The sequence below is a fragment of the Zootoca vivipara genome, chromosome 2 (genome assembly GCF_965207765.1).
Source record: "Zootoca vivipara chromosome 2, rZooViv2.hap1.1, whole genome shotgun sequence".
NCBI lineage: Eukaryota > Metazoa > Chordata > Lepidosauria > Squamata > Lacertidae > Zootoca > Zootoca vivipara.
In genome coordinates this window covers 91,526,356-91,551,824 of record NC_142584.1, presented here as the reverse complement: position 1 = coordinate 91,551,824, position 25,469 = coordinate 91,526,356, and the positions used below count along the sequence as shown (strand labels likewise).

The following is a 25,469-nucleotide window of genomic DNA, read 5'->3' as shown; positions in this document are numbered from 1 at the left end:
TCAGAGTCTGAAGACTTGAAGGACTGAAGATTCATTTGAATCTTCTCTGCTCTCGCTTCTCTGCTCTTCTTAGAATTGTATCGTTTGTCAATGTTGACATAGAATCATAGAATCATAGAATCGTAGAGTTGGAAGAGACCACAAGGGTAATCCAGTCCAACCCCCTGCCAAGCAGGAAACACAATCAAAGCATTCTTGACATATGCCTGTGAAGCCTATGCTTAAAGACCTCCAAAGAAGGAGACTCCACCACACTCCTTGGTAGCAAATTCCACTGCCGAACAGCTCTTACTGTTAGGAAGTTATTCCTAATGTTTAGGTGGACATGGTCGCCTCTGTATCTGAGGCCTTTGAAGATGGTCTACAAAAGAGATTTCTACTACATAGAACAGCTGTGGCTGAAATGCTGTTAGGGAATATGTAGTCATCTCCACAGAGATGTTCAGCCCCTGACTAACATGCACTATGCTATGTACAAACAATCAATATCTGTTGCCAGCATTAGCAGGGCAGTTCTACACTAGGGTACTGGTGCAATGCCTACACCTGGCATTATGCTAGTGAAAGACCTCAGTTCCAATCGGCATTCTTACTTGCTGTTGGAACAGTTTGTAGGTTTGGCCATAAATGGCTTGATTCTGCGGTCATATTTTAGCAATATGCTGCAAATAATTCCCTATATTTTAGAGTAGCTGACCTGTTTTCAACATGGCTCAGAAGCATGGGCTCCTGGAGGAGCAGTAAGAGCTTAAATCGATCACTTTTGACTTTTAAAATGTGCTCAAGTATTTTCTTGTGGAACTCCCCCACCTCCATCAGAAAAACGCTGTGAAGAATGAGCCACCATATGAGTGGAAACAGGCTTTCCATCCATGGCGGATAGAACTAATTTGTTTGTCTTAATACTTTGACTTCGTAAATAGACTTTGTGAATAGTGTGCCATTTCAGAATTGAATAACATCCTGATGCATTTTTTAAAAGCAATGTTCAGCTATCTGCTTTTGTGTTTTATTGCCGAGGAGATCAGGTTTACCATTGCATTTTTCACAGTTGTCAATCTTACTTTCCTCAGATCTGCCAAGATTGAGAAAAATCTTAAATAACTCAAGGAGTTACCACAGACAGCATGCAGGCAATCTGGCTTGTGCTCATGTGGAAAGTACACCAGGGCAAATAAAATAGAAACAAAATTGTTAGGGGATCCAATTGTATTAAATTATCTAAACTGGATAGGTGAAGAATCACTCTAGACAATTTGTATTTAACAGCAGCAACAACTAAACCATCCCTTTGCTTCCATAAACCTTCCTGAGATGTTTTACTTGAGCAGATACCTTAAAATTTACCTTAAAAATTGTTTTTAAGCAAAATCAGCAGACGCCATAAGTGAAATGAAGCTAAATTAAACTATCTTTCCTGATGTAACGAATCAGGAAGAATGTTCAGCTGTGTAGGGAGACAGCCATTAGCCATCTCCATGGCTGATGCTTGATGTTTTGATGCTTGATATAGCACAGTATCACTGTGCTCTATATGTGTGCAGCCTGGTTCCCAGTAACATTTCTCCATGCATTTTTGGACATGTGGTTGGCCAAAAAGGGGAGAGAGGCTATGTTAACTAACCTGAATCTTGTCCTTTCAGGATGGATACTGTTGATGTTTTCTAAATGGCCAACTTAATTTTACAACACAGGTTAACTTAAAATGATTTGAATTTGACATCTTTTCCAGCATTTACATTGTTTATACATCAGTTCATTATCACTGTGCATGCTTGCATTACATGTTTAGTAATTATATTTGTTGTTTTTTGAAAAGAGAGAATACTATGGTTACACAATCCTGGGATATACTGTATATACAGTGGTACCTCGGTTTATGAACACAATTGGTTCTGGAAGTCTGTTCATAAACTGAAGCGTTCATAAACTGAAGTGAACTTTCCCATTGAAAGTAATGGAAAGTGGATTAATCTGTTCCAGACGGTCCACAGGGTACTTAAACTGAAGCGTTCATAAACTGAAGCGAACTTTCCCATTGAAAGTAATGGAAAGTGGATTAATCCGTTCCAGATGGGTCCGTGGAGTACTTAAACTGAAGCGTTCATAAACTGAAGCATGGGTGTAATTGGTTCCGGAAGTCTGTTCATAAACTGAAGTGTTCATAAACTGAAGCGAACTTTCCCATTGAAAGTAATGGAAAATGAATTAATCTGTTCCAGATGGGTCCGCGGTGTTCATAAACCGAAAATTCATAAACCGAGGTGTTCATAAACCGAGGTTCCACTGTAGTGGCTTCGAATCCAGGTTTTCTTTTTTTCTTTTCACTCAAATTCATTGCATTCCCTCTCACTCCATGTGGAGAGTTTGAAAAACTACTTAATGTGCAGCATGATTAGGGTGAATATTTGGGAGAGTGGGATGGGATGAAGAGAAAATGCAACAGGCAAACACATTTGCAACACCGTGGTCTGAAACCTGAATTAAGTTTGATTGCTTCCATCAGATCTTCAATAAATTTCATCACCATTCATGTTTCCATTTGGTTTCCATTTTTGTTTATTTCAGCAAAACATACTAATGATTCCAGTTCACCTAGCGCTGCCAAGGGTAAGTTGTCACTATTTAGCATTTGCACCCGCAATGTCAATAATATGGAATAAAATAATTTACCCAGCTGAAATAAGAGTTACCATGGCCTCGGCCCAGTATACCTGAAGGAGCGTCTCCACCCCCATTGTTCTGCCCGGACATTGAGGTCCAGCGCCGAGGGCCTTCTGGTGGTTCCCTCGCAGCGAGAAGTGAGGTTACAGGGAACCAGGCAGAGGGCCTTCTCAGTAGTGGCACCCGCCCTGTGGAACACCCTCCCACCAGATGTCAAAGAGATAAACAACTACCTGACATTTAGAAGATATCTGAAGGCAGCCCTGTTTAGGGAAGTTTTTAATGTGTGACATTTTAATGTATTTTTAATCTTTGTTGGAAGCCGGAGTGGCTGGGGAAACCCAGCCAGATGGACGGGGTACAAATAAATTATTATTATTATTATTATTATTATTATTATTATTATTATTATTATTATTATTATTAGAAATGTCCAGTGTCTTAAATGCTATTTCACTTTTCAGAATAAAAAATAATGGTATATATTTTGGTTCTCAACCTTCATACCAGGTGTATTGCTATATAAGTAAAAGGGCGATATAAGAGCTATGGGCTGCAATTCAGCATGAAACTGTTTTGTTTTGTTTCAGCCTATGATTGTTTACCTACTTACCTGGGAGTGAGCCCCATCAAACTCAATGACACTTGTTTCTGAGTAGACATGTAAAGAATTCTGCAGCTGCTTATTTATAAATTGCAAGTCATGAAACACCCTTCTCCAAGGCATACATGGTTCTCCCACTTCCCCTGTCCAATTCCCCCCCCCCCCGACAGCAACCTGTGAGGTAGGATTTGGCTGTGATACAGTGAGAGGACCAGCTTTGTGGCTGAGTGGGGATTTCAACCTGGTTTTCCCCCAGTCATAGTCTAGCATGCTAATCACTGCACCATACATACTCCACTATCTGGTAGGCTTGTTGCTTACTGACTTCCATGTAACCACCGCAGCTGGTTTGTGCCGCGTCAAAAGCTGTTTCCAAGGCACTCTAGTAGACATTTTGACTTTCCTCAAACACAAGACTGGGGAAGAAATGAAGCTGAGCAGTAGAAATCCCCCTGCTCTGAGGGAGACAGCTTTGCCTCCAAGGCTATGGCGTGACTGTTGTCATTTCCCTGGTTTCAACCCTATATTTAGCCATATGGTTTTAACCCTATATTCAGCCAGAGCCAGTGTGGTGTAGTGCTTAAGAGCAGTAGACTCACAATCTGGGGAACCGGGTTCGTGTCTCCGCTCCTCCACATGCAGCTGCTGGGTGACCTTGGGTAAGTCTCACTTCTCTGAAGTCTCTCAGCCTCACTCACCTCACAGAGTGTTTGTTTGGGGGGGGGAGGGAAAAGAGATTGCAGACTCCTTCAGGTAGTGATATCAAATCCAAACTCTTCTACTCTTCTTCCAAGTGAATGATATGGAAATTTGTATGGAGCAAGACTGTAGATGTGTTCTGCTTTTTGTTTTTACTGGTACCCAACTGCATCAGCAGGCACATAGGGTCTGCAGTGAATATCTGGCATACACTACAGAAATGGAAAACCAGTGGTATTTGCTGCACTCCTAAAATAGATCCACAATTTTAAAATACAGTGATGCCTCGCAAGACAAAAGTAATTTGTTCCACGAGTCGTTTTGTATTGCGAAAATTTTGTCTTGTGGTTTTCCAATTTAAACAAATCAAAGCAAAAAAAAAATCGTCTTGCGAAGCATGGCCATAGAAAAATTCATCTTGCGAGTCAACAAAAAGATCACAAAACGCTTTTGTCTTGCGAGTTTTTCATTGCGCGAGACATTCGTCTTGCGAGGTACCACTGTACCACATTTTGATATAGACTTAGTGTACATCCAAATACATACCCTGAAATCAATGAGAAAACTGTTGCCGATCTAGTCTGATGCCATTCAGTTTTTCCAGTGCATTAGCTATACAGGAATCAATTGGCATTAAAATTTCTATCGTTCATAAATGATAAATATTAGGAAGAACTCAGCTCATTTCAAAAGCTCTGAAATTACTTCTTTCTCTCCCCCCCCCCCAACTTCATTTTCAGCAAATTTAATCAAGGAAAGAAAACCAAAACTTGTTATCCCTGAGTCTCCTGGCCACAGTTCAGAAGTGACTGTCATAAAAGGATCCGATCTTTTTCTGGAATGCATTGCTGAAGGACTGTGAGTATTCCCCCCCACCCCACCTACCCCTTCCCCCCCACCCAATTTCCACCATGAAAAAATTGAGGTTGGGGGAGTAACCGGGCAATGTTTCTATACATACACTTTTCCAAGAATGACCCTAGTATGCAGCATGAAGTGACCGTCTTCAGGCCGGATCATGAAGGGGCAAATAGATGAAGGCAGTGATTGGTGTTTGATTGGTATAGCAAGCCCTTTTAAAGGGTTGGCCTCAGTGAGGAAGACGGCAGCATTTGTTCTCCGTTTCAGGCAACAAGGAGCAGTGAGTCTGCACTGCACTTCTCCAGTTTTAAGCTTGCGTCCTTTATGGGGAACATGAGCGTGTTAGCAGCCCTAATATTGCATATATGGCATGCTGCACATGCAATAAGAAGAAATGTCACATAAGCAGGGGCAGCCTTTGGGCAGAGTGAGACACTGGGCCTTCTTGGTGTGAAAGCCTAAGTCTGGCAGGCCCTGACCAGCTTAATCCTCTAAGGATGTAACTTGTGTACCTGGGTCTACCCCACCCCCCTCTGTACAGGCCTGCGTTGACACTGACCTTGAGGGAAAGCTGTACAGAATTTTCTCTTTCCCTTCTGGGTGCTGTTTACACTGATTGTTGTCACAAGGAACATATTATATACATGAAGCATCCTTGGATGTTTTCTAAAGATACATCTATTTGCCCAGGCTTTGTCTCACCATGAGACTGAGAGTGGATCTACACACAGGGGAAAAAAAACCCTCTATAAATAAGTCAGAAATTAAATGGTTAAAACAAAAGGGGGGGAAGCATTATGGAAAATCACAAAGAATTATTTTTTTGCTCTCCAGCACCATCTGGTGTTGCATGTTTATAACACATTCAAATCACTTTTTTTTTTTTACTAATGTCGCTGAGACCTGGATCTTGTTATGTCTGAATTCCTATTTTTACCTCTTCCTTTTATATATACATGTATATATTCTCTCACACAAATATATCTGTAACTGTTCTGCTTTTTTGTGATTGCGTATGTGTGCTTGTATAGTGCTAAATAGTTTTTCAAACATTAAGTGGATTAGTAATTCTTTAAAATAAATAAAGCCTTCGGGAAAACTTGGAAGTTTCAGGGGGGGGGATGAAAGCTATGCCATCTGAAGAAAAGATATGCCACTTGTACTGTGAACATTCTGCTCCTGGAAAGCCATAATACATTTTAGGAACCAGGAGGAGAGAGTAACCTGGGTCTCGGCATGTTGCCATCTCAACAGATGGACAGAAGAGTAAACAGCCAGGACTTGGGTCTATGTGTGCCATGTAGTGTGTTGGCATCGGGGAGGCCAGCTGGGAAGGTGAAGTTAGCAGCTTGCCCTGAACTTCTGTCTGCTTTGTTATGAGAGTGCCCCATTAATTCTGCATAACACAAAGTTTCTTTTATATCCAGTTGCCTGGAGAATTAGCTCTGGCTGGGCAAGCACACAATTGATTAGTGCCATCGCGATGAAAACTTTAACCCCGTTTATAGCTGCAAAAAAACTGTCATGGAATGGGACGAAACAAGTTTCCGTACCTCTATGTACATGCTACTGCCTTTCTGTGGTGCTCCAACCAATTTCCAACGTTGTTGGCAGTGGGCCATGCTTTGCACATTCACCATGTCCTTTAATGAGGAGGCAAAGCATATTCCAAGCAATGCATGCCTCTAATCTGAAGTTTAACAGATTGTGTCTGTGTATATATGTCTGTATATGTAATTTATTGAAGTCAAGGGTTTGATAGAACAAAGGTAAAAGATAAAACAAAGGTAAAAGGGTTTGATAGAACAAAGGGTTTGATAGAACAGAGGTAAAACACTCTGTTTGATAGAACAGAGGTAAAAATATTCAAACCATCCATCTGTTTTAAAAAGGAGAAAATGTCACTTAGAAAAAAAAAGTTTAATCTTTTCCTGTTTCTTCTTCTCTGGCCATAGTCCAACACCACATCTAACTTGGAGAAGGGTTGACAGAGGAAGGGATGACAGAGGAGTCAGAGAGAATTTTGGGAAGATATTGAAGATAGAACAAGTCACTACAGATGATGGAGGGGTCTATGAATGCGTTGCCAAGAATGTTTTGGGAGAAACAAAACATCAGTTCTCAGTGGACGTCGAAGGTACTGTGATCTTATTAATGATGCTCTTTGATACATATTTGGTAGTTGAATTCCATCCTCCCAGGCAGTGCTACTATTCTCATTCATAAAGGTAAAGGGACCCCTGACCATTAGGTCCAGTCGTGACCGACTCTGGGGTTGCGCGCTCATCTCGCATTATTGGCCGAGGGAGCCGGCGTATAGCTTCCAGGTCATGTGGCCAGCATGACTAAGCCGCTTCTGGTGAACCAGAGCAGCACACGGAAATGCCGTTTACCTTCCCGCTGTAGCGGTTCCTATTTATCTACTTGCATTTTGACGTGCTTTCGAACTGCTAGGTTGGCAGGAGCTGGGACCAAGCAACGGGAGCTCACCCCATCACAGGGATTCGAATCGCCGACCTTCTGATCAGCAAGTCCTAGGCTCAGTGGTTTAACCACAGCGCCACCTGGGCCCCTATTCTCATTCATAGAATAGGGACCCAGGGTCATTCATACCAGACTCTAAATCAGGCTTGTCAAACAGGTGTTATTCCTGGCAGGATAACAACTATATCATGTTCTTTTCCCAGTATTTGACACACCTGGGTGGTGGGAAGCTTTCACCTTGGTGGATCTCAAGTTGCTCAGGCCTTATCTAAACCGGTGATTTTTTTAAAAGGCTGTGCACCGTAAAAAAAAATAAGTAAAAATAATTTGAAATAGTTTGAAAAGCAGATTACATTTATAAAACAATGTGATCAACATTCTGTGTAACTTCCAAGTTCTACACTGGAGCTAAACCACTCAGGGGATCTGGCAGATGTTTCAAACCTTCTCAGAATCATAGAATTGTAGAGCTGCAAGGGACCCTGAGGATCATCTAGTCCAACTTCCTGCAATGCAGGAATATGCAGCTGCCCCGTATGGGGATTGAAGCTGCAACCTTGGTGTTATCAACACCACACTCCAATCAACTGAGCTATCCAGTTGGTCCCATATTGATTCTGCCACGAATTCATGAGAAATTCTGTGTGGCATTGCATGTAAAACAAGGTAGACATAGCTTGTATTTATTTATATTCATATAACATACCCAAGAAAGCATGCATAGGATGGCAGTGCCAGTGTAAAGTAGCCTTTTTCAACCTTGCGCCCTCTCATTGTTGAACGCCAATTCGCATCAGTCCCAGCCAGCATGGCCAGTAGACAAGGAGGATAGGACAGGTGCTCAAAAACACCTGAAGAGCCCCAGGTTGGGGAAGGCTTTATTATGTGTATATGCTGCCCATAAAACTAAGTTCTCTGGGCAGTTTACATAATATTAAGGTGGTTTACAAACCATTGATTCTAAAGGATGCCATGTGATTGGATTTTTTTTCTGGTTCCATAGCTTGAAAATAAAAATATGATAATGCTATCCTGATGCCGGCATCATGGATCATTCTTTCTAATTGCCTGAGGAAATTACCTCAGAGAGGGAGGGAGCCAGGGAAGAGAATTGCCAGTTATATTACCTATCACTTAAGCGGAGAGTGTGAACTCATGCTGCGTTGCCCCAGTATGAGTGCTATGTCGTCAATGGATTTCAGTCGTGCAATTTTGCTATAGTAATTCTATCAATCTGCAAGCTCAGCAAATACATGTTCTTACAGTGAATAGCCTTTGAAATGACACACTTAACGGGAACAGTCCTCCAGCCGTGTATTTCATTGCTGCTTCTGGAATGAGTCACAGAAGTGTTGCAGCTGTACTGCTGTCAACTAGACCTCAAAAGGGGGGAGCATTATCTGAGGTTGAGAAAAAGATCAAGGTTGAAGTGCTTCCGTTCCAGATAAATAGTTCAAATAAAGCAATATGGGATTATCGTCTTAAGTTGTATGGGGAGAGTTTTCTACCTCATACCTTCACAGGAGTCAAAAGCCGTATCTACACATGGAAAATTAGAGAGGCAGCCACTACCACAGGGGAAGTTGCAGGGATGGGTTTGTTGTTTAGTCGTTTAGTCGTGTCCGACTCTTCGTGACCCCATGGACCATAGCACGCCAGGCACTCCTGTCTTGCACTGCCTCCCGCAGTTTGGTCAAACTCATGTTCGTAGCTTCGAGAACACTGTCCAACCATCTTGTCCTCTGTCGTCCCCTTCTCCTAGTGCCCTCAATCTTTCCCAACATCAGGGTCTTTTCCAAGGATTCTTCTCTTCTCATGAGGTGGCCAAAGTATTGGAGCCTCAGCTTCACGATCTGTCCTTCCAGGGAGCACTCAGGGCTGATTTCCTTCAGAATGGATAGGTTTGATCTTCTTGCAGTCCATGGGACTCTCAAGAGTCTCCTCCAGCACCATAATTCAAAAGCATCAATTCTTCGGCGATCAGCCTTCTTTATGGTCCAGCTCTCACTTCCATACATCACTACTGGGAAAACCATAGCTTTAACTATACGGACCTTTGTCGGCAAGGTGATGTCTCTGCTTTTTAAGATGCTGTCTAGGTTTGTCATTGCTTTTCTCCCAAGAAGCAGGCGTCTTTTAATTTCGTGACTGCTGTCACCATCTGCAGTGATCAAGGAGCCCAAGAAGGTAAAATCTCTCACTGCCTCCATTTCTTCCCCTTCTATTTGCCAGGAGGTGATGGGACCAGTGGCCATGATCTTGGTTTTTTTGATGTTGAGCTTCAGACCATATTTTGCGCTCTCCTCTTTCACCCTCATTAAAAGGTTCTTTAATTCCTCCTCGCTTTCTGCCATCAAGGTTGTGTCATCTGCATATCTGAGGTTGTTGATATTTCTTCCGGCAATCTTAATTCCGGCTTGGGATTCATCTAGTCCAGCCTTTCGCATGATGAATTCTGCATATAAGTTAAATAAGCAGGGAGACAATATACAACCTTGTCGTACTCCTTTCCCAATTTTGAACCAATCAGTTGTTCCATATCCAGTTCTAACTGTAACTTCTTGTCCCACATAGAGATTTCTCAGGAGACAGATGAGGTGATCAGGCACTCCCATTTCTTTAAGAACTTGCCAAAGTTTGCTGTGGTCGACACAGTCAAAGGCTTTTGCATAGTCAATGAAGCAGAAGTAGACGTTTTTCTGGAACTCTCTAGCTTTCTCCATAATCCAGCGCATGTTTGCTATTTGGTCTCTGGTTCCTCTGCCCTTTCGAAATCCAGCTTGCACTTCTGGGAGTTCTCGGTCCACATACTGCCTAAGCCTGCCTTGTAGAATTTTAAGCATAACCTTGCTAGCGTGGGAAATGAGCGCAATTGTGCGGTAGTTGGAGCATTCTTTGGCACTGCCCTTCTTTGGAATTGGGATGTAGACTGATCTTCTCCAATCCTTTGGCCATTGCTGAGTTTTCCAAACTTGCTGGCATATTGGGTGTAGCACCTTAACAGCATCATCTTTTAAAATTTTAAATAGTTCAGCTGGAATATCATCACTTCCACTGGCCTTGTTATTAGCAGTGCTTTCTAAGGCCCATTTGACTTCACTCTCCAAGATGTCTGGCTCAAGGTCAGCAACCACACTACCTGAGGTGTACGAAACCTCCATGTCTTTCTGGTATAATTCCTCTGTGTATTCTTGCCACCTCTTCTTGATGTCTTCTGCTTCTGTTAGGTCCTTACCACTTTTGTCCTTGATTATGGTAATCTTTGTACGAAATTCTGACCATGTAGTAGTAGTAATAACAACAACAATAACAACAACAACAACAATTTATTTATACCCCGCCCATCTGGCTGGGTTTCCCCAGCCATTCTGGGTGGCTCCCAACAGGATATTAAAAACACAATAAAAGATCAAACATTTAAAAACTTCCCTAAACAGGGCTGCCTTCAGATGCCTTCTAAAAGTCAGATAGCTGTTTATTTCCTTGACATCTGATGGGAGGGCATTCCACAGGGCAGGCGCCACTACTGAGAAGGCCCTCTGCCTAGTTCCCTGTAACCTCACTTCTCTCAGTGAGGGAACTGGGCTGAATGATATGGGCGGAGACACACCTTCAGGTATACTGGGCCAAGGCCTTCCCTCACTTCGAATTGTGCTCGGAAACGTACTGGGAGCCAATGCAGGTTTTTCAGGACTGGCGTTATATGGTCTCAGCGGCCACACTCTAGCGCCACACTCAGTCAGAAGCTAACCTACCCAACTCTACGACGTCATCACATCGGCTTTTAACATATGAACATGTTCATTGGAATTCCCTCCCACACAGTCAGTTAGTTGTACAGACAACGTAACAGGTGGAACTCCACATGGGGCCAATATGATTGTTCCACCAGTGCAAGCATTTCTTTTTGCCAAACAGAATGCTCTTCTCTTTCCTCCATCAATTTCGTTTTCTTCTCTTCTCTTGCCTTTCTATATATCACATTCTGCTGGATGACTTAGCCCCTCACCGCTGCCTTCCCAGCATCCCAAACTGTTTTTAAATCTGCCTCTCCATTACAATTTAATTCAAAATACTCTTGCCTCAGTTTGCAGGCTCCTTGTACTATTTTCTCATTCTTTAAAAGGAATATATTCATCCTCCATCTTCTGTTCACTTCTTGTTTTCCTTTTCATCTATGATTAGTGTTACCGGGTTGTGACCTGCCAATGTTTTGGGTAATATTTCTACTTTACCTATTCTTGTTTTTAAATTTTTTGAGATCCATATTCCATCTATTCTACTTGCAGACTGATGTAGCATTGAATGAAATGTATATTCTTTTCGAATGGGGTGTTTATATCTCCATGAATCAATCAAATCCAGGTTTTCCATCATGTCAAAGAATTTTTTTGGTAATTTATTCCCCCCCCTTTTTTTTGCTTATTGATTTGTCTAATTCTGGGTTTGTTACACCGGGTTCTCCAGATGCGCCAGAGCAGATTTGGGTGACACAAGTGGAAGAAATGGGGAAATATCAATATAGCACAAGCATGGGTCCTTGTACTGGCTTCTACTAGCACACTGGGTTTGTTGAATCGGGGCCAATATGTCTAGGTAGATGGCAAATAGAGTGTCAAATATAGTACTATGTGGACCCACCTTTGTCACAGAGGTTGGGCTGTCTGGCTTCTAGGCCCAATGTGACCTGTGAGGCTTAAATCCTTTCACCCTCCTGCCTCTACACAGAACAGCAGTTGAACTTGAAAAAAGCATTCCCCTCCCCCAGACCTAGTCCCTTGTGGGGAGCAATTTCTGGGAAGGGTTGCAGCTGATGAAGGAAGGACTAGCTCTCCACTCTCCACACAATGTGATGTCCCTGCTTAAAATTGGCCACAATAGGAGTCTTTTGCCATGCCTAATTATTGGGGGGGGGGGCACCTGTCATTGTGGAAACTACAGCAAAGACAAATGATTATACAAGGTGAGCCATAAAAGCAAGTCTCAGCCACCTACCTTCTTTTTTACGTCCCACCTAAAACAGCCACGTAACAGATGTAGGACGTCCCGCAAGATGGGTGCCACCACATAAAAGATCCTTTTTTTCTTGCAGCTAGTCATTGGGCTTTCTAAGAATTAAAAATCTGAAGTAAGGCCTTTAAAGATGGACAAAGTATGGTGAGGCGGAGGTGGGTGGGTAACATATGGCAGAAAGCAGTCCCTAAGGTACCTTGGTTCCCAGCCGTTTGCAGTGAGCAGTGATATCAAATAATAAAACTGCCCAGCCTTCTGAGGAAATGAGCACAGAGAGCATTAAATTGCACACATCTGTCTCCTGCTTGATTTTAATATTTATCCCACTCTTTTCATCTCCCTGGTATCAGAGGAAATCCAGGAACAAAATAAGCATTTCAAATATTTATGATGCATCTTCTTGCTACCTTTTAAATTGCTGGGACACTTTTTTTAAAAAAAAAAAAGGAAAGAAAATGAGCACTGGCATTGCTGTGCTTTTCTATTTGACTTTACATGGCATTTATCATGCTGCACAGGAGTGTGTGTGTGTGTGAGAGAGAGAGAGAGAGAGAGAGAGATGTGGGTAGGGAGAGTGCATAGGGCAATTTGCACTACTGCAAATTGCTGACTTAGAAATCATTCCAGATGGCTTGGAATGTCTCTACAGTCATTGAATATCTTAACAATCTGGCTGAGGATTTTTTTTTTTTAAATATTTTACTGAAAAACTGAAGCCGCCTTCAAAAGCGAACTGCAGGAGCTGCAAAAGCAATCAAATGCCAAGGAAGTCGCAGCAATTAAGCGGCATAGAATAATGGCCGCAGATTCAGATGAAAATTATTGCCTCTGTTTGTTAAGATGCACAGATGCAAATGAATCCATACCACCCCCCTGTGCCCAAACAGAGCAGTGTGGATAGTTCCCCCACCACCTTCTCTTTCTGAGCATGGAAATCTATTAAATAAGATCAATGGAATTGACAAGGATTCTGTGTATTATCAGGCATCTCCCCACCTATGGGAAGCCCGGACAAAATTGAGCCCGACTCATTTTTTCCCTCTCCTGAGTTTCCAAACGGCAAAATGTCACCGTCATTAATCATGGGCTGACACCTTCCTTCCCACTCCATCACGTGCTAAGAGCCGGTGCTCCTTTGGTGTAAAGGAACTTAGCTGTGCTGACCTCACTGGCTTTAATTGATTCCATTGGCATTGCAGTCAAGTTACAACCAGGCTAAGCTGCTCTGGCTCCCTTCTCTCAAGCACATGGGTGCGGATAGAACATATATTAAACCTGGAGGTGGGTGACTGGCACTCACAATTTCTTCTTTTTGCACCATGTCTATTCTCTCTCCTGCTGATAACAGAAAAGTGAAAGCCTAGCTATTCACATGGTTTCCTATCGTGTCATTGTGTTGAAAGCACAAGACGTTTTCAACAGCTTGCATGCCTCTCACACACCATCTTAGAATCATTTGGAAACAAAGGCTGCCTGGTTATACATTTTAAGGTGAGTTTGCAGCTAACGATTGATGGTTTGGTCACCCAGCATCCCCCCCTTCCTCCCTCTCATACAGGTATTTTCCTAGGGATTTTCCGCATGGAGTCATTCCTAATAATCCTGGGCTTTTGATTAGAGGTCACATGCCATTGCCTAAGGTTGCCTACCCAGTTCTTCTGACAGCAAATCTAGTAAAGCTGAAGGGGCTGTTAAATGTGGCTTAAGATGCTTCCAGATAACCTGTTTTGCAGGGTGGAAAAGATGTTCACAGGTACCGAGGTCTGTGCATATTTGTGGGCGCCCAAGATCTGTTTACCTAGGAACCTCTTAGGTTTATAATGGATGCCATACGGCCATTTCATACACCACACAACGGTAATGTAGGGTGATCATTTTTAGCATATGCTCAGTAGGGAATTGTAGCCAATCAAACCTCCGAGTGTAGTTACATGTTTTATATTTCCAGGTAAAATATCTTTGACCTGCATTTATGCACTCCACTTGCAATTCTATGCAATCATTTCTCCAAATCTCCCTTAACTGTAAGAGCTAAGTTGGGAAGTTGAGTTGTTGCTTAGTTGTCATAGTCGTGTTTGGCTCTCCGTGACCCCATGAACCAGAGCATGCCTTGGAAACTCTCACTTCCTTCTCAAAGCTTCTCCTTTTTTATGCCCATGGAGTCCCAGGCAAAAATCTCCATATCCATTTAGTTGGGGTGCTTTGCTTTAATGCTGAGGTCCCCAACATGGTACCTGTGGGCAGCATGGCACCCACCAACAGCTTCTTGGTGCCTGCCCAAACTCCCTTTACCCTCCCAATTTCATTTAATTCTTTTCTTTTTCTTCTTTCTTTCTTTCTTTTTCTTTTTTTGCTTTGGGGGAGATATTGGCTTATTGTTGTGGGAGGTTGCCTTCATCGTCTATGTTTTATTTGTTTTTATGGGGAGTGTATAGGTATGTTGCCTGATTTGGATGGGGTTTTTTTCCACCCTTTTCTTCTGTGAAATGGGTATTTTATGGTGCCCACCACAGTTTCTTAGATTTCCCTGGTGCCCCCAAAAGGCTGAGGACTCCTGATTTAACATGATGAGCTGCACTGAAATCAGTAACAGGGTGTTTTCTGTGTACAAAGACTCTAATTGTGCCTGACAGGTATGCAAGACAAGGTGATGGTTAACAGGGAGCTCGAGAACTCTCATAGTTCTCAAGATTAATCCTCTTATATCTAAATGCCTCTTAAGCTACAAACAAGGCAAGAGATTTAGACTAATGGGAGTCCTTTTTGAAAGCAATCTCAGTATTTAAGCCAAATTTTCCTGTGGTTGTAAACAAGCAACCAACACTAAACTACTGAAAAGCACCAATAAGCCCATGTTGGTTAGGTTCCCAGATATATTTTTTTAATGAGCTATTATTTAAAAGAGGAAACCGACTCCTGACATGAGGTTTAGGCATCGTGCAAGTGGATGCATGGCATGCCAAGAAGCAACTTGCTAAAGCTAGCTGAAGGCTAGGGGATTGATTACTTAAAAGAATGTCCAACCGATTTCTCTCCAGCAGTTTTTCAAAAGCATCCATGGTCTGAGATTCCAAAATCACCTTAGGCTGATCAATCCATTGCTTGCAACACTTTTCTTGTATTACGATTAGGATGGTGCCAAATGTAGAAGAGCCATTTCTGACCTTTTTTTTTTTTAGCTGCCGAGAAATCTGCTTGGCTTTTTTTGTGGGTTTATAGAAATGGGTTGTGTGCAATACTAGTCCTGCTCAGTGTAGACATGTTGAAATCAATGAATTTAAGTTAGACAGGTCTATTCACTTCAGTGGTTCTTCTCTAAGCAGGACTAACGTTGGATACAACCCAGAAAGTGCCCAAACCCACTACTGATCACCATGGATACATTATTCTTCCTTTCCCCCCCCATGGATATAATTGAGGTTAAATATTGCAGGATGATTAAACGTTAGACAAAAGTTTACAACCCCTCCCTCCTTATATCTCGATTACGTGTGAGTCTCTGGCATTCTCAGTTTCTGTAGAGGTAAATAATAATTCCCCTGCTCTCTTTTCAGATTTGTTTGGTGAGATTAAATGATTAGGACATTCTGTGCTCACACCTTGCTCCCATTCTCAAGTTTCATTTACTGGAAAATCTCTTAGTGAATCAAGTCAAGGGTGAGGAGCCATTCTCGGCTGGAGGGCCTGATCTAAGTGTGGTCAACCTTTTATGGCCCACTATGGCACAACTTTGAGAATTGGGAATTTCCATTTTGCCTACTCTAGAAGAGAAGTATGCCTGCTTGTTTTTAGACTGCAATGTGTTAATCTATCATTTATTTATTTTGAAGATGTACCCTCTGCCTTTCAATCAAATGATTCTCAAGGTGGCTTTCAAGCACCAGGTAATGGCATCCCCACACTGCAAAAATAACAGTAATTCAGAATTCTGTTACAAATATACTCAAACACACACAGCAGCCCTTAGTCCTCAAGCTGGTAGATGGGGATTCCCTTTGCTTCTGCCGTCATAGGGAGGGCAGTTGGAGGCAGTGAAGTAGTGTGGGAAGTAGCCCCAGATGCAAAATTATTAGGGGTGCAAAATTTCAAAAAAGAAAAAGAAAAAAAAGCATGGTCTGCTCTCAGTCTGTGCCTCTTTCTATAGGCAGAGAGCACCTCAAATACCACCAACCCTGGTCCCACGATTGCACTCCCGCACTCTTTCCCCTCCCATGGCCTTTGCTTCTTCCTTTAGGACTGTTTATATATTTTCTTCTAAGGTTGGGGGGCAGTGGCTGCGATCCACATTGAACTGAAGGTGTAAAGGGAGAAATGGGTGGGTTGCAGTTGCCATGCCAGTGCTGTCATTGGTTAGGGGGCACAATACTTGTCTCGCCCCAGGCACGGGCAACCCATGCTATGCCACTGGTTGGAGGCAGCTGCTGCAAGGAATTACAAGTGGGGATGGGCACAATTGCACTCAGGTGCTGCTCAGGCACGATAAAGCTGCTATGCTAGCTTCCTGGCAGGTGGGTGGCTGTTGCCCTGGAGAGGGTCAAGATGGTGTTGTGGTCGGCATGGTGCAGGAGTGCCGGATTGATTGCACCAGTGGATTTGCACCGCACCAATCACTCTGAGGCCTCCCCTCCTTCCCGGTAAGCCCAGTGAGGAACGTGGCACAGCTACTATTCCTTGTGGACTTCCCACAGTCATCTGGACAGGTGTAGTGAGAACAGGATGCTGGACTAGGTGGGCCACTGGCCCAACCCAACAAGATCTTCTTACGGTCTTAAGATTTGGGAGGGAGGAAACAGAAAAGCAACACCCTGCGGCTGCTCCTTGTCTGGCTGGTGTGCTAGGCCGGGTGGCTTTCCTGCTTGCCTGTGTGGGTGTCATGGCCAGACCCTTTGTCCCTGGCAAAAGCCAAAGGTGCCTCCCTTCTGCTTTCCAGTGCCAGGACGACTTCATGGCCCTGAGGATCACAATGTTTGATTGCAAATGCAAGTTGTTCCGGGAGCGGAAAATACCACCCTCCACCTGCACGCCATTGTGCGTACTGTTACTTCGCTTGCTCTGCATGTTTCAGTCTTCCTTTCATGATTTCGGAGAGGGTCACCCGGTGTTAGGAAACTTGGCAACCCCTGCAAGCAACAACAAAAATTGCAATCATTGCCATTGTCATTGAAGATGCAGTGAACGGGGTTTGGGGTAGCAAATCACAGGATTTCTTAGGTATGTTTCCCCACCCTTTCTCCTTTGATACAACCAGAGCTGAAAAGGTAATAACAATGCTAATAGCATCACTCCGTGTAAAAGCACAGCCTTTTGAATTTCCTTTCCTTTTGCAGTTGTTGCCAGAGAGTGCCATCTGCTGGTAACCTGGAATAAAAGAAGGAATATTTCCTTAGAGAAATTTTTAGCTGCATAGCTCTTTTTGGTCCTCCCCCAGCCCAATTACTATTATTTTTTAAGGTCAAGCTACACATTATATAGGAACACAGGAAGCTGCCTTATACTGAGTCAGATCATTGGTCCATTTAGGTCAGCACTGTTTTCACAAACTGAAAGCATCTCTCCACAACTCCAGCCAGAGGAGATGCCAGGAATTGAATCTGGGACTTTCTGCATGCAAAGGAGATGCTCCACCACTGGCCTCCAAGGCTTCCTTCTTTCATTTATTTATTATTCATTATTACATTTATATACCACTTTTATCTTCCAAGGAGATCAAGGTGGTGTACAGTGGCACCTCGGTTTATGAACACAATTGGTTCTGGAAGTCTGTTCATAAACTGAAGCGTTCATAAACTGAAGCAAAATTTCCCATTGAAAGTAATGGAAAGTGGATTAATCCGTTCCAGACGGGTCCGCAGAGTACTCAACCTGAAGCGTACTTAACCCGAAGCATGGGTGTAATTGGTTCCGGAAGTCTGTTCATAAACTGAAGCGAACTTTCCCATTGAAAGTAATGGAAAGTGGATTAATCCGTTTCAGATGGATCTGCGGTGTTCGTAAACCGAAAAATTGTAAACCGAGGTGTTCGTAAACCGAGGTTCCACTGTACATAGTTCTCGTCCTCCCCCCTTCATCCTCACAACAATCTTGTGATCTGAAGAAGTGTGCATGCACATGAAAGCTCATAATAATGACAAACTTAGTTGGTCTCTAAGGTGCTACTGGAAGGATTTTTTTTTTTTGACTATGGCAGACCAACACGGCTACCTACCTGTAACTTGTGAGGTAGGTTAAACTAAGAGATGGTGACTGGCCCAAAGTCATCCAGTGAGCTTGATGGCTGAGTGGGGATTTGAACCCCACCCCCCTAGGTCATAGTCCAACACGCTAACCATAAGGACAGCTTCTCTTAAGAGAATGAGGGGATTTGGACGAAGGCTGTGGTTTATGGGGGAAAGGATCTAAAAACCTGTACTCCACATTGATTCCCTCATGAACATTTCTGCCATATTAAGTTTCTATTATTATTCACAGAGAAGAAAACACACAGGTACAATGTGGGGGCATATATACAGTATTTCCCCCTCCGTGTCTAATAGGAACTTCAGGGGAATGGAGAGTTTTTATTCTGAAATGTGTGGGGGTGAGAAATGTGTATTTTTGAAAAACCATTCCATCAATCCAAATCAGATTCCCCCAGTGGTTTCTAAGAAAAATACAGCTGGTCATGACTATTGCATGTAGCACAGTAGCTCCTAAGGTGGGCAGTAGAATTACATAGGGAGACATTAACAGGTAAGTGGGCAGCAGGCGGCGCTAGAGGTGAAAATGACTACCAGTATTTGAAAATCAGTGCATCAAGTTCATCAATTTTGTTGAATTAATAAACTAGATAGGTTTAACTGGATTTTGAATAAATGTGCAATGAAATTGTTACTGTTTCAAATTTTACTGTGTTACTATTTTCCTGAGTGGGTCATGCAAACTGCTACTCTGAATAATGCTATTTATAGGGTAGGGTAAGGGGCACTGAGGAGTTTATGGAACCAAAGGGGGGGTCCAAATAAGTTTGGGAACTATTGATGTAATGTTTAACTTGAATGATACAATATGCCCCCCTTTTTTGCCTAATTGCAAACTATATTATATGCAATTTCTATAGACATTCTATAATTGTAAAGCGCCTCATCATTTTAGGTGCCTTACTGTGGTTCTGGTGGTGATGTTGATCATGTGTCGGTTTGCCTTTGGCTCACAGCCATGGCTGAAATATGACTCTCTTCTTTCTCGACAGAGCCACCCATATGGGTAACGAAACCCAAAAGTGGAGTTTACGGTGTTGGTGAAAGTTTTGTGCTGTTGTGCCAAGCCATTGGCTATCCTGAGCCAACTATAAAGTGGAAAGTGAATGGCAGGTCTCTTGATGGTAAGGACAAGGTGCAAAACTTCCAGTTTGTTCTGCTGGCAATAATAATAGCAGTAGTAGTAACAACAACAACAAGGGGCAAAATGGATGAGAGCTTCTCTCTGAAAGCCCACTTATTTCCACATTCCCAGGAAGGCACAATTTGGCTTACCGTGATCCTGTATCCTATTGTTGTTTTTTTGGCAGAGGCAGAAATAAAATCCAACAGGGCTGTTTTTTCAACAAGGGAGATCAGTGTCACCGACCTAGAGCTGCAAGACAGTGCCGTGTACCAGTGTGAGGCTACGAACAAGCACGGCACCATCCTCGCTACAGCAAACATTGATGTGCTTAGTAAGTCTTTCCAGCTTTTTGCAGCATGCATGGATCTCAGCAGAAGAGTGCCTCTGCATGTAAAGACCCTGGGTTCAATCCCTGAATCCATCTCTAGGCAATGCTGGGGGGGGGGATCCAGGTCAGAAACCCTGGATTGCTATTGCCTGTCATTACAGAAGACAATATTGAGCTAGGTGGACCAGTGGTCCAACTTAGTATATGGAAGCGACCCAAGTAAACTAGGCCACTCTAGGACTCGGTTTCTCTTCCAACTTTGATAACAATAGGGCCAACGGGATGAAAGTGCATCTCACCTGGAAGATCCTCGGGCGCAGCTAGTGGCTTTATTTATTTATTAGTAGTGACTCATATGAGTATGGTGACTGCAAAGAGTGCTGTCATCTGCCCCAAGGAAGCAATGGGTAGGACTCCCTTCTGTCTTATGACACTATTCCGTTCCTTCTTTCCTTTATACAAAACTGCTTCAGAAGGCTCTGAGAGGCTTGTGACAATATTTAAGACAGGCATGTCCAAAGTCCATTTCAGGGGCCTAATCCGGTTCACTGGTCAATTTATTTTGGCCCCCATGGCAGTATATGTCCTGGGGTAAAATCCTAAAAAAAGCTCAACAACTTGGTTGGCCCTCACACATGTTCACTTCATCAAATCTGGCCCTCTTTGGAAAACGTTTGGGTACCTCTGATTTAAGATTTTGGAATTAACAAGGAGGTGGAAGGGGAATTCCCCCCATACACCAGGTGGCAGTTCATGAGGCAATTTGCTGAAGGTCTAAAGCAGAGAGAGGGTACCTCAGGCACACGGACCAAAAGCAGTCCTCCAGGTCTCACTCTCCTGCCTTCCACAGGCCCTATCCCTCCCCAGCCATCTTTTGCACCCACCTTGAGTGTTTCTGCATGGCTGGAAATCATATCTGCCAAGTTCCGGCCTGATAAATAAGGGACTGGACCAGAAGTAGCAGACCGGAAGTAGCGCTGCCGCCATTTTGAAACTGGGCAGAGCATGCTCAGAAGCGACTTTTGATGCTGCTCTGCCCTGTTACAAAATGGCCGCCGCACCAGAAGTCGTGCTGCAGCCATTTTGGAACTGGGCAAAGCAGCATCAAAAGTCGCTTCTGAGCATGCTCCACCCAGTTCCAAAATGGCTGCCGTGCCAGAATAAACCGGGGAAAAACAAAAAAACCCTTTTTTCTGGCTGGGAACAGCTGGAAAAACGGGGGTTTCCCGGGGAATACGTGAGACTTGGCAGCTATGCTGTAAATGTGTCCGTGAATTCTGGCAATGCTTCTTGCTTGCCTGGAGAGATATGCTGTGTGGGAGTATATGCAGAAACAAGCCAACTGTCCAAAGGTTAAATATACATTTGTTGCTCCACCTACTTTTGCTTCTGGCTCCTCCCACCATGGACACGTCCCTCCTGGAAGTTTGTGGTCTATGGGCTGTTAAAGGTTTCCCACTCCTGGTCTAGAGGCAGCTTCCAATGGGAAACCCTTGGTTAACTGACTAACCAATACCCAAGCAGGAGAGATTTCCCATCTCCTTATGAGAGGATGCCCAAGGGTACAGCAGAGGCACGGGATTGGTCAACACATAACAAGCATGGCAGCTGTTCGGCGGTGGAATTTGCTACCAAGGAGTGTGGTGGAGTCTCCTTCTTTGGAGGTCTTTAAGCAGAGGCTTGACAGGCATAGTGTAGTGACAGAGCCAGTGTGGTGTAGTGGTTAAAAGTGGTAGACTCGTAATCTGGGGAACCGGGTTCGTGTCTCCGCTCCTCCACATGCAGCTGCTGGGTGAACTTGGGCTAGTCACACTTCTTTGAAGTCTCTCAGCCCCACCCACCTCACAGGGTGTCTGTTGTGGGGGAGGAGGGGAAAGGAGATTGTTAGCCGCTTTGAGACTCCTTCGGGTAGTGATAAAGCGGGATATCAAATCCAAACTCTTCAGGCATATGTCAAGAATGCTTTGCTGGTGTTTGCTGCTTGGCAGGGGGTTGGACTGGATGGCCCTTGTGGTCTCTTCCAACTCTATGATTCTATGGTCTAGCATGGGCCATGATTTCAGCACTTTTCACTGGACACTGCTAGCCACTCAGCAACCACATGCCTAAGCTAGCAGCTGCTATCTTGCAACACCTTCTGTCCAAGGCATAAAGGCCCCATCAGCAGAGTTGCCTCACTCAGCATCCATAATCTGACCAGATTGCAGCAATGCAGCAGTGCACTTGAGGGGGCAGCAGGCTTGCCTGAAGGGTGCCAGTCAGTCTGCATGGCATTCAAGCTCAGTCTTGCAACCACTCGCTGCTGCTCTTCCCAGCATCTGCTGCCTGAGGTGGCCACTCACTCTGCCTAATGGTTGCACCAGTTCTGCCCCCTCAGCCTTGTTTGCTGCTGCTTTCTTCCTCCAAGAAGCTGCCTCATGAGTTGTTACTGCTGCCCACAAAGATAGGGGATTTCTTGCTCAAAGGGACAGATGGGATGCCCTGTCTCAGTAGTTATTCTTCCTCAGGCCAGTGAGTATGATGTTAGATTGGGCTGACCACTAGCAAGTGATTTGTAAACATATGAGCCAACTCCTAAGTGCAACTCACTTTTGCTGGATTCTAGATAGCAGTGTTTTCCCAACCCCATGGGATAGCAGGTGTTTCTAAATCCAAACTATTTATAGATCTGTAGTTCTAACTTTTTTGTTGTTGTTGTTGACATTTGCAGACATTCCTCCAGAAATGTTAACTCCAGATGGTGAAGAATATGTTGCGGTTGTAGGTTACCCAAGCCACCTATACTGTCAGTTTTTTGCTGTCCCATCTCCTGATGTTACTTGGTAAGCTCATTTTAGTTCTTTCCTCATGTTCATAGGCCGCTGTTGGCATTTCTGGCTGCAGAGATGTAGCTGCATTAAATCTCTATTGATTTTTTTTTCTAAAAAAAAAAACCATCAATCCAATAAAAATTGCTGTCATAAGATGCCAAAGATGATCCAAATATACTTATACTTTAAAAGTTTCAAAGAATAATATGCCAAGGTTAATGAAACCCCACATTGTTTGTTAGCAATGGGAATGATAAGGTCCCCCATGAGGTGGTGTTCTATTTCCTTTATCTTCAGAAAGGCAGAGGTCAACAGAGCTTAGTTTGCTCAGAGAGTTTTCCTGCTCAGGTGCAATTTAGATGGCTTAATAAAAAGCAAATGTTAGTTTTGAAAAGATAACAAAGAACACTTCAGAATTTAACTTGTGTTGCTTCATTCTTTAGGGAACGTTGTTGTGTACTTGTACTAGGCCCGTTTTCCTTGCGTTTTCCTACTCAGGATCTGTTATTGTCCTCTAAGAGGCCCTGTTGGCCTAAGTATAACTCTGGTTGGTTATAATCTTGGTTTCCATGAAAAGCTAGCAGCAGCTCCTCCGAGTACCCAACTGATTGAGTACCCTAAACCAAACCACTAAAGGTAAAGAGACCCCTGACTGTTAGGTCCAGTCACGGACGACTCTGGGGTTGTGGTGTTCATCTCGCTTTACTGGCCGAGGGAGCTGGCGTACAGCTGGTCATGTGGCCAGCATGACTAAGCCACTTCTGGCGAAACCAGAGCAGCGCATGGAAACCTTCCCGCCAGAGCGGTACCTATTTATCTATTTGCACTTGGACATGCTTTCGAACTGCTAGGTTGGCAGGAGCAGGGACCGAGCAACAGGAGCTCACCCCGTCGCAGGGATTCAAACTGCCAACCTTCCGATCGGCAAGCCCAAGAGGCTCAGTGGTTTAGACCACAGCGCCACCTGCGTTTCAAACCAAACCACTAGACACCTGATAACCCAGAGAAAGAGAGCGAGGTTGAGAGCAAAATGCACAAACACCTCACCATTCCCCCCAAAATGTGTCAATAAACTTAGTCACTATTGTAAGTGGATATTTATGAAGGACCAAGGGTTTGCAAGTATACACAGAAAATTCTTGAAAGGCACCCTGCACCTCTGCCATCTCCCTCCTTATTGTCTTACACAAAACATATGCAACAGAAGGAGAAGGCAAAAGCAGCAAAAGCTGGGTCTACAGCAGAACATCTTTTCTCACATAAAGACTTGTCTGCAGCAAAAAGAAGAGGCTTTGCATGCCAACTCTTGGCCATAAGTATGCTTATGAGGAAGTATTGATTAAGGAGGATCCAGAAATCCCACTACTGTAATTCTGTAATGGCTAATGCTCAAAACAAATACACTGAATTTAATTAAATGAAAATATTGTTGAGTAGCATTCAAAAATACATTTGAAAGAATAATAATAATATGTTGTTAGAGTATGGAACTAGTCAATCATCCTAGATATTCTGATGTGGTGGTGAGAAATTTCGGGACATGGCCACTGTGGGAAGAAGGTGCATATGCATTCTGACAGTGAAGAAAACCATTTCTGGGGAAACAAAATCTAAGGTAAAATCCACACCATACATTGAAAGCACATTTATAGCATTTTAACAGAGACTCATGGGAACTGTAGTTTACTCCACAGCACCCTTAACAAACTTTGGTTTTCTTTGGGTGAAGCCATCCATGTACTTTAAATGCACAGTGTGGGTGTGACCTTAATTCAAAAGTATGTAACTCCAGCTCATTCAAAGACAAGTCTTCCTTTATTTATGATCTGAAGCATCTTTTCAGACTGAAAGGAAGAAATGTCTATATTGATTTATAGCCATTGCCTAGTTTCTGCTTCCTATCATGGTAGTTAAGTTAAGACCTGGCTGCCCTGACATTCTCATAATCTCTAACAGCATGTAATGACCTGTGGTTCTGGTTTACTTCTTAGGACTAAAGATTATGGCATGCAGCACCTTGATCCTGATCAGAATGGAACCCTGGAAATCAGAGTAACGAGAAAGGAAGATGCTGGGTCCTATACTTGCTGGGTGAAAAATTCCGCTGGGAGACGCGCTATCACTGCTACCCTTACTGTCAGAAGTAATTCTTCCTATGAACACAAGTTACTATTAAAAATCTGATTGCTTTAACCTCATGTATAGATATGGAAAATGCCCTGTTTAATTCTGAGGAGAATTCCATCTCCCCAAACAATGGTATCAAGCATTGTATCAGAAGCAACTATGCAATTTTCTTAATGAATGTGCTTAACTCACATCATTCCCTATTCAAATCCACAAATATAATTGCGTAATGCACCAAAATATGTGTAATGCAGTATAATGCTGTCTGCACTTTTGAAAATTGGCATAATTGTATATCGTTCCTGATTTAAAGGCTGGTTGATCACTATGGATGTTCCCCATTCAAAAGCAGAGACCTGATGCTGATATTAATAATGGTTGTGGAGTTTCCTCAATGAAATACTATTTTACACAGTGAATGGAACAGACTGCCTTGGGAGCTGGCAGCTCGTCTTTGGTGGAGATATCTAAGCAGATGCTGCACAACCCAATTTCAGGGACGCCGTAGTTGCATCCT

The 25,469-nt window shown here is 43.3% G+C and overlaps 1 protein-coding gene across 3 annotated transcripts in view; it reads left to right on the top strand.

Annotated features, from left to right (window-relative positions):
* Window positions 1-25,469, top strand: part of CHL1 (cell adhesion molecule L1 like) — a 198,691-nt gene that overhangs the window by 137,342 nt on the left and 35,880 nt on the right. For all 3 annotated transcript variants that reach the window (XM_035106610.3, XM_035106606.3, XM_035106608.3), the window contains 7 exons: window positions 2,569-2,610; window positions 4,708-4,825; window positions 6,784-6,965; window positions 19,554-19,685; window positions 19,872-20,018; window positions 22,726-22,837; window positions 24,817-24,968. In XM_035106610.3, the coding sequence (XP_034962501.3) occupies window positions 2,569-2,610; window positions 4,708-4,825; window positions 6,784-6,965; window positions 19,554-19,685; window positions 19,872-20,018; window positions 22,726-22,837; window positions 24,817-24,968 (885 nt within the window). The remainder of the gene's footprint in view (window positions 1-2,568; window positions 2,611-4,707; window positions 4,826-6,783; window positions 6,966-19,553; window positions 19,686-19,871; window positions 20,019-22,725; window positions 22,838-24,816; window positions 24,969-25,469) is intronic.